Genomic DNA, 13,384 nt, shown 5'->3' with positions numbered 1-13,384 from the left:
GGTTGATTTGGTCATAGTGAGGGGGATCGCTGCATTTCATATAGATTGCATTCATGCATGTTTTTGTTTTGTTTTTGAGTCTGTGACGCTTGAGGACAATCATCGATTTAAGTTTGGGGGTGTGATAAGTGGCATTTTATACCACTTAGAACGTCTTATAATGGCTTGAATTGATGTCTTGAAATTGAGTATTTTGTGTATTTGATGCATTTTTCTAGTGATTGTGCATTTCAGGGTATTACTTGCATTTGTGGAGAGATTTCATCAGGAATAGGCCTAGATATGTGCTTGGCATTGCAAGTGGGAAGTTAGGAGCAGAATGCAGCAAAGAACGGGAGCAAAATAATTAATTTTCCAGAAAGGTGTTGGGCGTCCGCTCAGCCTGGCTGAGCGGCCGCTCAAGAAGCTGGGCGGCCGCTCAGGATTGCTGGGCGGCCGCGCAGGATTGCTGGGCGGCCGCTCAGGAGTGCGAATTTAAAATCTGATTTTTAGAGTTCTTGTTCTGCTGGACTTCTGACTTCTTAGATGGCTGGGTTTTGTGGGGCTTCTATATAAGTAGTTTTCAAAGACATTTAACGTGTGTTGAATCGTGGTAATAATCGAGGAGCAAGGAGATAAGGAAGAAGACCGTTTTAGCACACCGCAACGAAGAGGGAGCATAGTTTCTTGTGATTCTTTTATTCGTTATAACAGTGGATGCTAGTTTTCTTTGCTTTGAACCTATTTACTCTTGTGACGTACTCTGGTTTAATATAAGTAGTTTTATTAATTATTCTCGTGTGTTTTTATCATGTTTTCATATGAACACATGGTGACGATGAGTTCAATCATGGGCTAATCGTGATCATGGGGTCGTAATGGATTTACTATAGAATTCTTTAGTTAGTTGTTTAATACCTTTGTGTGTGATGATTGTATGATATCTAGTATTGGTTGTGCTTATTCGTCTCATGTGCGTCGCGAACATATAAGATAGGGTGTTAATCTCTTGTGAAGCGACGGTGGATTTTGGGATTTAGAACTTGCCATGCTAGCATAGGTTCATGTATGTGTATGCATGATTAGTGGGTAACTCTAACCGTTTTACTTGCCCTGTGTAATCATAAGGAATAACTTGTGCTTAAATCGTTATGTTGTCAAATTCTGTAGACATATAAGGTCTCAACATAATTGATGACTATTCAACTTCTATCTTAATTGTGGATGTTTGGTAGAATGGTATTGGTACAACGAAAGTTGGCTTTTATCAGTTTAGTGTTGTTCGATTAATATCATCACCGTTAAATGCTAAGGGTAATAACAATAGCTATTGAAGGAAGTAGTAATGAAGTTATGATCTCATATGTGTTTAATATTCTTAATTCAAGTGTCTGTTAAGTGTTTAATTCTCATAGTTAATTCTAGTTAATAATTAGTTAATCAAATCTACGTGTTATTGTCTTGACATTGAGAAGTAATCATACATTGGTGAGTGAGTGTTAATTGAACATAATTAGTCTGAGTCTCTGTGGGAACGAACTAGAAAGTATTCTATATTACTTGCGAACCCGTATACTTGCGTGTATTATTAGCGCGTGTTTTCTGCCCTAACACTTATCACCTACTACATGTTGATCTATTTGGTCCAGTTAATGTCATGTCTATTGCAAAGAAGAAATATGCTATGGTCATAGTGGATGAGTTCACCAGATACACATGGGTGTATTTCTTGCACACAAAAAGTGAAACTGCATCTATCTTGATTGATCATGTCAAGCAACTGGATAAATTGGTCAAAGATTCTATGAAGATCATAAGAAGTGATAATGGCACTGAGTTCAAGAATTTGATCATGGAAGAGTTCTGTAAAAACCATGGAATAAAGCAGGAAGTTTCTGCTCTTGGAACTCCACAGCAAAATGGAGTTGTTAAAAGAATGAATAAAACTCTTATTGAAGCTGCACGAACTATGCTTGATGAAGCAAAGTTGCCAACCTACTTTTGGGCCGAAGTTGTGCAGACTGCTTGTTTTACTCAGAATGCAACACTTATCAACATGCATGGAAAAACACCATATGAGATGGTGAAGAAAAAGAAGCCAAATCTGAAGTATTTTCATGTATTTGGATGCAAGTGTTTTGTTCTTAAGACTCATCCCGAACAGCTATCCAAATTTGATCTAAAAGCTGATGAAGGAATTTTTGTTGGATATCCACTTTCTACAAAAGCCTTCAGAGTCTACAATTTAAGAACAAGGGTTGTCATGGAATCTATCAGTCTCTTTTGATGATAAGAAGATTACTGGACTTGATGATTTCAATGATCATGATCAGCTGAGATTCGAAAATGAAGTTTTAAATTCTGATTCTGTAAATCCTGACAGTCTAAATCCTGATACTGCAACCTCTGATGGATTAAACTCTGATGTTATTGAAACTGTGGTGACTACGCCTAAAGAAAATGCACCTGTGCAGGGGGAGCATACTGAAGATCCAACCACATCTCAAGAAATATCAGAACCTACAACAGGCTCTTCAAGTTCTGATGGGCCAAGTTCTGATAATTCTGGAAACTCATGTTTAGATATTTATGGAAACTCAAATTCTGAAGGATCCAACTCAGAGAGCATAATTTCAGGGGGATCATCAGAAAAAGTTGATGGAGACAGCATGGATCATGGGGGAGCATCCAGTTCTAGAGATAACCTTCCATCTGCAAGGAAGTGGACTAAAGCATATACACCTGACTTAATTATTGGAAATCCTAATGCAGGTGTCAGAATTAGAACAGCTACATCAAATGAATGTCTCGATCATTCTTTTCTTTCTCAGACTGAACCAAAGAAAGTGGAAGAAGCTCTTCAAGATGCTGATTGGGTGCAAGCAATGCAGGAAGGGTTAAATTTATTTGAAAGAAATAAAGTCTGGACCCTAGTGCAAAGACCAAAGATTAGGTCTGTTATTGGTACAAAAAGGGTGTTCAGAAACAAAACTGACAGTGATGGCATAATTACAAGGAACAAAGCAAGGCTGGTTGCAAAAGGATACTCTCAATAGGAGGGAATTGATTATGATGAAACATTTGCACCAGTTGCTAGATTGGAATCCATAAGGATATTTTTGGCTTATGCTGCTCACAAGAAGTTTAAAGTCTTTCCAATGAATGTGAAAAGTGCTTTTCTTAATGAAGAATTGGAAGAGGAAGTATATATTGAACAACCTCCAGGCTTTGTAGATCAAAAATTTCCCAATCATGTCTACAGGTTTGATAAAGCACTTTATAGCCTTAAACAAGCTCCAAGAGCATGATATGAGACTTTAGCTCAGTTTCTTCTGGAAAGTGGATATTAACAGAGGGACTATTGACAAAATAATGTTCTACCTCAACCATGGAAAGGACTTACTTTTGGTGCAAATATATATTGATGATATCATTTTTGGTTCTACAAATGATATACTTTGTAAGAAGTTTGCCAAGATGATGCAGTCAAGATATCAAATGAGTATGATGGGAGAACTTAACTATTTTCTGGGCCTTCAAGTCAAGCAGAATGAAGAAGGAACTTTTATTTGTCAATCTAAGTACACCAGAAATTTGTTGAAGAAATTTGGAATGCAAGATTGTTCAAGTGCATCCACTCCTATGGCCACTACAACAAAGTTGGATAAGGATACTGGTAAATCAATAGATATTACTGATTACAGAGGTATGATTGGTTCACTACTCTATCTAACTGCAAGTAGACCTGATATCATGTATGCTACCTGTCTTTGTGCAAGATTTCAAGCAGATCCAAGAGAACCTCACTTAACAGCTGTGAAAAGAATTTTCAAGTACCTTAAGGGTACAGCTGATCTGGGATTATGGTATCCTAGAGAATCAGACTTTAAGCTAATAGGTTACTCAGATGCAGATTTTGCAGGATGCAAAATTGACAGGAAAAGCACAAGTGGAAGCTGCCAATTTCTTGGAGGCAGATTGGTTTCTTGGTTTAGCAAGAAACAGAAGTCAATTTCCACATCAACTGCAGAAACAAAATACATTGCTACAGGAAGCTGTTGTGCACAGATTCCTTGGATGAAGAATCAGTTACTGGATATGGGTTAGAATTTTCTAAAATCCCTATTAACTGTGATAATCAAAGTGCTATTGCTATGACAGGTAATCCAGTTCAACACTCAATGACAAAGCACGTCAGCATTAGGTACCTCTTCATACGGGAACCTGTGGATGAAGGTACAGTGGAATTACATTTTGTTCCAACAGATCAACAACTAGCAGATATCTTCACAAAACCACTGTGTGAAGCTACTTTTACAAGATTGGTAAATGAACTTGGAATGGTTTCTGGTTTTTTCTCTAAATCTGCTTAGTTTATGTTCTGATACGTCAGACTTTATGATCAGTATTTACAGATATTACTATCTTTGTGTATTCTGTGCTTAAATTGAAAATTACTTAAGTGCTGATTGTTGTCTGATGTGAATTTCTAAACTCTGACAGTGATATGAATGTTTATGCGACTATTCAATCCAATGAGGATAATTGTGCTAGATGCTGACCTAGTAGTCTTTAATATACTAAAGATCCCATGTTTGAAGTAATTGTTTATGTGGAAATCTTATAACACAAGCAAATTCTTATATTGAGCTTAGTTAAGTTTACTTTGTGTATCTTATTACTAAGTCAAAAACTAGAATAATGCTTCTTATCTGTTAAGTTCTGATGTTAGTAAATCTGGTGGATGTACTAAGTGCTGATAAGCCTCACTTATCAAAAGAAAAATAAAAGAAAAGAAATAAAAATCAGGTACTCCTTTGAGATCTAGAGTAAAAATGTGGAAGGGAAGACCCAAGTGCATTGCTGGTATTAAGTAATATGCATTAGAAAAGAAAAATAAAATTTTCTTGGTGACTTTTCACACTCTATGAATACTGGAGAAATACTCTGATAACAGCATAAATTCTGATAAGCAGTCGTGACTCACTTACACTGAGAAGCCACTGTAAAATGGAATTTCAAAAGATGTATAAAATGAGCATAAAACAGTTGAGGTGGACTCATGCATGAACTCATTCTAAAGTAGACTTCAGAATAATGATATATTTTGAGTAAAGTTCTTAGTTATGCCTTATTTCTAAGATGTACTGAAGTGAATCAGACTTTACTCTTTGTCTGATATTTAGCTTAATGCACACACATACACTCCATATGAATGATGAAAATTACTGTGGTGATAAATGTTATTTTAGATGAACAGTTTATGTGTCAGATTGCATAAATTCTGAGGACAAGTTCTGATGGAAGTTCTGATGATTAAGTTCTGATTAAACCATATCAGTATTTGTGTGAAGAATTACAGGAATACACATTCACTTTTCGAGTTAAGGAGCCATATTCTAATGACTTTTAAATCCTAATAATAATCAAGTTTTGATGCTGACATGGCAGTATTTATTTACTTGGTTTATTTTTGGTCATTACCTGAATGATAATATTTTTACAGAATATTGGTTAATGTGAGATAAAATAGTCATAATCATTATGGGTTAGTGGTTAACGTGTATGTCCTGAAAAACTGCATGTGCACGGTAATTATTGTTTATTTTACGTGCCCATTAACTCTCATTCTAACCGTTTACTGACTGTTCACATGGTGCCAGGTGTAAAGTGTATCCCATGCTTCAAAAATACAACTGTTAAGTGGAGAGAGTATATATATTAGAGATAAAAGATTTACTAATCTTTTACTTACTTTTCTATTCTAAATCTCTTTTACTTTCTCTCTCTCTCTCTCTTTTATTTTCTGAAGTTGTTTTTCTCTCAAAACTTTTTACAAACACTTTGCAAACATACTCTTACTCACTTAATTTCTTACAGAAATGGCACCAAAAGACGTAATTTTTGATGGAGCTAAGTTTGTTCCTAATAACTTCTCCGCTATTCTTAGTAAGTCAGAAGCCCCATCAGGACTTCATTTCATTCAGGACTTTCTTGCTAGTTCTGATATTGGGTACGCTCTGACCGAACATGATGCAGTCTCTGGTACTCAAGTGCTGGAGTTCTGGAGAAGCGGAGTATATGATGATGGTGGTGCTCAAGGGTCCCCAAGTATTATTTTTTCATCAGGGGAGGATGATCATGTCGTGACATTGGCTACGCTTCGACAAGCACTACAGCTGCCTGATCACTGTTTTTATTCTACTGTTGAAGAGCCAGTTCTTCAAAACATGATGGCCAGTCTGGGGTATGAGAGAACATTGGCAAAGCTGGGTCAGTTGAAGAGATCTTACATAAGGAGGGAATGGAGTTTCTTCGTTGACTGCATAACCAAGGCTTTTGCAAACAAATATTCTAATTTCGATGCAATCCCCATATTCAGCCAACAAATTGGGTATGCTCTCATTAATCAAACTGATTTTGATTATGCAAGTGTTGTCTTAGGTTTCATTGGGGATAGAATGACAGAAGACAGAAATATTGTTTACTTTGATGCAGATTCTTATCTATAGTTTTTGTTATGATAATAAGCCCCAATCAGCTAGTGAATTAATTTCATCATTCAGACTAGCTAAAAGAGCTTTTAATGACTTATTATCTACTGATAATAAGAAGACTGTGTTAAGACCCCTCCTAGTTCCTTTATCTGTCAAACAAGCCTTAATAACATATGATCCAGTTAAATACACTGAACTATATCCTGATGTCCAACCGTCAGAACATCATCCATCAGCACCTACCACCTCTACACAAACACCTCAAACTTCTCAACCTCAACCTTCAGATCCTACAGTGAAGCCTTCATCTTCCAAACCCAAGAGGACTAATAAAGTACCTCAGACTCAACAGAAGAGAAGGAGAATTATTCTGCGAGATGAATCAGATGCTGAGGAACAGGTTCCAATATCAGAACCTGTTGTTGTAGAAGCTGAGAAGGTTTCTTCTCAGAAATATACTGTAATTGGGAGTTCTAGGCTCCTCAAAAGGCTTATAAAGTTAAATTCTAATGATAAAGCTCCTACAGTGTCTCCACCTTTGAAGAAGTTCAAGAAATAGAGAGCTCACAGGGACATAGTTGAGTCAGATTCAGAGGATGTAGTGGAAGCAGCTAAGGAAGGGGATCAGGAATCTCTGATCTCAACAAAACCAATTGTTATTGAATCACTTCCTTCTGCACAACCAGAAACTGCTCAAGACAGAATTCCTACACCTCCTATATCGCCTATAGTTGATCCAGTACATACTGAAGAACCAGGTACAAGTGTTGAAATTGATATTGATAACTTGATTGTGCCTGAGGTTTTTGTACTTGGAAGCTCCACCAATTCAACTCACTCCACCAATAACATCAATTTTGGATGTTGATCAGAACCTGGCTGCAGATCAGAATTTAGAGGATGATGTTGAAGCCTCTATAGCCTCTCATACTGCTGTTTTATCAGAGGATGCTGATACTGCAGGATCTACAAGTTCTGATGATGTCAATGAAGAAACTACTGGTGAAGCTGCTGCTAATTTAGATACTGATGCAGCTGGTCCATCAGGACATGCACCTCAACAAACAGTTCATAAAGCTGATCTAATCAAAAAGTTTGTTAAGGAAGCACCAGTACCTTGGAGTGAAACTCCTAGAGGAAAGGAGTGGACTAAGGAATGGAACACAGTTAGTTTTGTTCCTTCTGAAAAGATTCTTGCTCAGCATCTGGCAAAAGCTGATGAAATGCTGATAAATGATGATTTCAAGGCACATCTGAGAGTTACTGCATTGAGTACTAGGCACCTTCAAGGTCAACACTCGACAACTCATGCCAAGGTGAATAAAATTCAAGAAACTTTGATCCAGCAAGATATGAATGTGAAACTTGAAAAGAATAGATTTTTCAAGCCAGCCTTTGACAGAATTGCCTACCTTGAGAAAACTCAGGAGAAGCAACAAACTGAAATTGAAGAAATTCTGAAGAATCAAGCTTCTCACCAAAATTAACTCAATGAGATCCAATCCTCAGTGGAATTGCTTGTCTCTCTTCTTTTACCCGCTGATGCCAAAAAGGGGGAGAAAGTGATTAAGTCCAAATGCAAATCTATTCAGACACTGAAGGGAAAGGATGATGGAAATGATGACCAGGGAAACTCTAAAAAGGGTAGAGGTCAAGGTCAAGGCAAAGGATTTTCATCAAGTAAAGCTAGAATTACAAGTCAAGGAACAAGTTCAGATACTGGGAGAAGAATAAGTTCTGATACTGGTAAAAGGATAAGTTCTGGTGAACATCTGGAACTTGATGAAGAAATTTCAAAGGAGTTATTTCTTAAAGCAAATCCAGGAATGGACTTTGAAAGTCTAAAGGAAGAAGAAGCTAGACTCAAAGCAGAAGGTGTCAAGACAAAATCTAAAGCTTCTGTTGTTGAAAAGAAATTTCCAAAACCTAAGGGTATTGTGATAAAGGAAAGAACGAATTCTGAGGCAATCAAAGTCAAATCACAAATGGAAATTGATCCAAGGTCCAAGGGCAAAGAAAAAGTTGATGAACCTGTAAAGGTTTATATGCCAGTCATGGATGAAGAAATAACTGATGATGAAGAAGATGTTAATCTTACTCTGATGCATAAGAAGATTTTTCAAACAACCTCTGACATTGCTCATGTTGTTCAAAGTCAAGATGTAGTAAGTTCTCATATGACAGTGAAGCAAGCAACCTCTGACATAGCTCAAGTTGGCTTGATATCAGAAGATAAGGAAAAGGATACCTCTGACATTGCTCATGTTAAACCTTCAAAGATACTCCTACCAGGATTCACCAAAGCTAAACAGGCTCAACCTTTGAAGACTGCGACAAGTGGTTTTGAAGCAAGAGTTGTTACAGGAAAGGAAGCAAGAGATAAATATGGATTGGGTAGTTCTGATGAAAGAAGAGTATATAACACTACCAATGATCCAAATTCCTTAAGTGAACCAGGTGTTAGAGCAAGTCCTGAAAGATTGAATCGACTTGAATCTGTACAAATGGTTTACCATACCTTTTTGAAAGAACATATCTTGTCATATTTTATGACAGATGGAAGGGTATACCATATTAGGCAGAATGCTATACCACTGAAGTATTTTGAGGAACTGGAACATGTTCTATTCCTACTTCAAGTGAAAGACAGAATAACAGATAGTGCTGCAGGTTATTTAAAGTCTCAAATTCAAAGAGAGAAGAAGCTTTATTATGTAAAGTATGACATCACATACTGTCCCAAGTACAGAGATCACAAAGGTGATATTTTTGAAATGAAGCCTAACTCTGCTAAGATCATAACTACTTTTCTGGGTTATAAGGCTGTGGAATTCAATCTAGAGTCTGACAAGGCATATGTAATTAGACTAGATCAGGAATAAGAAAAGCTAAGATAAATGATCTCAGAGCAGCTATTTTTCAAACTGGTGACGATACAGCTGAATTAATAAATGCTAAAAGGAGGATGGTCAATGAACTTGAATATGCTGAGAGATGTTTGTTGAAGAACTATCTCAGAACAACTCCTGATATCAAAGAGATCAGAAATTGAAGCCAAGTCAAAGATCTAAAACTGCTTAAATTCTGAAATGTATACAGACTGAAGCTGTTATTAGAAGTTAAAGATGGTAAAGTTGAAAGGACTGTAAGTTGTAGTTATCTAGTCAAATTATCATGCATTTATACTTAATGTTTTTGACATCATCAAATATCTGTTGAACTTGTATATTATGCTAATTTACAAGTTGGGGGAGATTGTTAGATATATTTGATAATGTCATGTGTAATATGATTTGTGTTTAGTTTTCAGATCTTACCTAACAGGACAAATCAGTACTTAACTGGAAATCAGTACTTATACTGAAGTCAGGACTTAAGATATCAGAACTTAAGTTATCAGAACTTAAGTTATCAGAAGATATTTATCAGGAGATAATATCAGGACTTAAGATGACTTTCAGATAAGGCAGGCGACTGATTGAAAGGAAAGAAGATCGAGACTAAGACAGAAAGAAATATGCATGAAGAAGGAATTCTATGAAGAATAGAATACTTGGAAGAAAAGATAACTAGTTGATATATTTTAGGAAGCAGAATTATATTCCATATCAATTAGAACATTATCTTGTAATTGTGTAGTATATAAACACAGGCATAGGGTTTACAATAAAAGTGTTATCTTATCGAAGTTATTATTCTTTGTAACCCTAGCAGCTCTCGTGATAATTTGATCATCACTGAAAGAGGACAGTTCCATATTGTAATAGAGTTTATTGTGTTGAATAAAATCTGTGTTCAGTTACTTGTGTTCTTAATTTCGATTTAATTGTGCTAAACACTGTATTCAACCCCCTTCTACAGTGTGTGTGACCTAACAAGGATATACACATGTAAATGATTATGATCAATAAAAATAAGATAAGATAACTGAAAAACATAATTTCTATATCACGCTACATTACATGGAATCAAGATACCAATTATGCTATACTGATACAGGAAGATTATAAAACACTTCGTCAAATACTACATTAGCAGTAAAATTACATGTCTCCCCGTTATCGCCTTCTATTAAAATATGCAACCCATCTGGAGAAGTGACTCTTGAAATGACAACATACAACTGTCCATGAGAAAATGCAGGTCTTGGCAAGAAAAGCCCAACAGTCTGAAGTGATTGACCTTGGCTTTTTTTTATTGTCATTGTGAAACAGATTTGCAGAGGGAATTGAATTCTGTTGAATACAAAAGGAAAATGTGTATCAGTCGGTTCCATCTCGATCCTTGGTATTAGAACCTTTGTGCCTGCATGGGATCCTGTTAACAGTTGGCACTCCACACTATTCTTCAGACATTTTGTCAAAACCATTCGTGTACCATTACACAAACCCATTATCTGGTTAAGATTCCTCATCAATATGACTATAGCTTCTACCTTTAATTTCAAATAATGCTTCGGAATGGAAGGCATATTAATTGAATTGAGATACTCAATTGGGAAAGAAGATTCATAGTCATTATCATCATTTCCTGTCTCAGTATCAATAGAATCTTGGCTAAGGTAAGAATGCGTGATACCTGGAATTAGATTTAAAACATGAAAATTTACTTCATCAACAATTGCATTTGTCGGCGTGAGGATGGCTCTTTCCCTGAGATATGATTCAGTAGTGTAGTTTTTCGTAAAATCTGGATAGGTGACATCAACAATATCTTTCGCTATGTTGGTTTTCTTCTCCACCAAATATTTCCTTGGAATGATGATCTGGATCCTTATAAATGTTATCTGGATGTATATTCTCCACCTTGCCGTCGTCGACATCAAGAACCCATTTTGCAAATTCTGCAATTTTCTGGTTCTCTTCAGCATTCATACCGCATCAAAGACGCATATTCTGGTGCAGTATAAAAACTTTACAATGGTTCCAGAGGCTTGACTGGTTAAGAGAAGATTGCACAACTTCTGTTCTAGAAGCCTTTGGAATAACAGGCAAGATTTTCCGAAAATCGCCTCCAAAAACAACCGTTATTCCTCCAAATGGAATATTCTTATTTCTAGGATGAACTGATGCCATTATATCTCTAAAACAGTGATCAACAGATTCAAAAGCATGGCGATGCTGCATTGGAGCTTCATCCCATATGACTAAGCTGATATTCTTTATTAATTCAGTATTGTCGAATCCGTGCTTAATACCTGTCACAGAGTATCGATCCAATTTTAGCGGGATGTGAAATCGAGAGTGAGATGTTCTACCACCCGGAAGAAGTGTTGCATCTATGCCAGATGATGGTACTGGAAGTACTATTTTTCCTTCACTGCACAAACGACAGCATAATGATTTCCATAGAAATGTCTTTCCACATCCGCCACTGCCATATACAAAAAAGAGACCTCCTTCTCCTTTATTTACAGCTTTTAATACTAAATTGTACACCTGTAGTTGTTCACTATTTAAACTCTGGAAGTTTTTGGAATGCTCTTCAAATTGTTGATTCTTGTCATATCCGGTCTCCTCCTCAATTAGTCGGTTAGTCATACTATGCATGTAGATATCTTCAGGATTTGGCATATTTGGAAAATCTTTTAGAGACTTGTCAACAGCATTTAACAGCTTTTCTACCTCTGTCATGTTATCATGAAATAATCCAGTTAAGATGCTTATGTTGCAGTTAATTATTTTGAAAAAAAAATGTGGAGAAAAACGATATGTGAATAATTATATTTAAAATTTACCTACAAGTGTATAGTTCTCCAAATCAGCGTCAGAAAGTTTGAGCTCCACATTACTGGACTTCTTCCGTTTATTGTAAAATTGTCATCAGACAAAAATTTCCAGTTATCGGTCCACAATTTAAGTGGATCTGCTACTGGACAGTTGGTCAATATATGAACAAACATTGAATGAAGCTGAAAAGGCATGCCAGATTCTGCATTTTCTCGAAGTGCAGAGTGCCATTGATTGTCATCCTTAAGGAGACCAAGTACCTCACATGCTTCTTTATATGTGTTATATGTTCGACTATTAATAGTTCTCAAATCACGAAAAAAAGTCGCACATTCATTGCGCAAAAGAAGTATTCTTAAAAAAATGTATCTCCTTGTGATGCATGAACTTCTGTTAACCTTCCGATGACAATCCCTCTTTCACGTTGTTTCCACTTAGACTGCCCAGGTAGCCAAGTAAAACCTCGCGGGAACTCCTGGTAAGTGTATTCCCGAGCACCGGGAATAGTTTTGTTGGCCATAAACCATGCTTCTAACTTACTTTTCCTGTTTGATGCCTTAGTTGCTACTTCTTCCAAACTGTCATTAACATTGAAGGTAACATTTTTGCCTCCTTCTACATGGACAGGCAAACGACCAACGGAAGGATACCGATAATGAATATCATATCCTAATAATCTCCAGGCAGCTTCGGATGCACAAACGTAACGACCATCCAGAAAATGTCTCACCTCATCAATAGTTTTACCCTTTTTCTGAATTTGAAGGCAATCCTTTTTTCCTCCGTATCATCATTATTGTTGTGTCATGTCCCTTCAAACAATACTTGAATAGATATTTCAAAGAGTGAGAATTGTTGCATATTTCCAAGTTCATATGACACTGAAAACGTAGTAACATATCACGATTATAAGGTACAACAAATTGATTGTCCAGTTGTTGCTTGTTCTTCTCAACAGTCATGTCCATCCTTCTCCTCCGATAAACAGGAAATCCACAGTCATTAAAGAATGTGTGACCATTGTACATATGTGTAAAGATGGTTTAAACACAAATATAATTAGGTCTCCTTTTACATTTACCATAATGAAGATATTTTTTTCCAAAAAATCTTGGATAATTCATTGTAAATACATAAAAGTATGTCCTGATGGTCATGTATCATGTAATTTATTTGAAT

At 36.3% G+C, this 13,384-nt stretch overlaps 2 protein-coding genes across 2 annotated transcripts; both read right to left on the bottom strand.

The window, feature by feature from the left end:
• Positions 1-10,461: 10,461 nt before the first annotated feature.
• On the bottom strand, positions 10,462-11,346 carry LOC141696417 (uncharacterized). The gene has a single exon (XM_074500561.1). The coding sequence runs from the start codon at positions 11,344-11,346 to the stop codon at positions 10,462-10,464; it is 885 nt and encodes a 294-aa protein (XP_074356662.1).
• A 10-nt stretch (positions 11,347-11,356) lies between these two features.
• On the bottom strand, positions 11,357-12,109 carry LOC141696410 (uncharacterized). Its single transcript, XM_074500557.1, has one exon. The coding sequence runs from the start codon at positions 12,107-12,109 to the stop codon at positions 11,357-11,359; it is 753 nt and encodes a 250-aa protein (XP_074356658.1).
• Between the last annotated feature and the right edge of the window lie 1,275 nt (positions 12,110-13,384).

The sequence above is a fragment of the Apium graveolens genome, chromosome 2 (genome assembly GCF_009905375.1).
Source record: "Apium graveolens cultivar Ventura chromosome 2, ASM990537v1, whole genome shotgun sequence".
Taxonomy (NCBI): Eukaryota; Viridiplantae; Streptophyta; class Magnoliopsida; order Apiales; family Apiaceae; genus Apium; species Apium graveolens.
The sequence above is the reverse complement of the archived record's forward strand: the minus strand, read 5'-3'. Positions and strand labels throughout refer to the sequence as shown.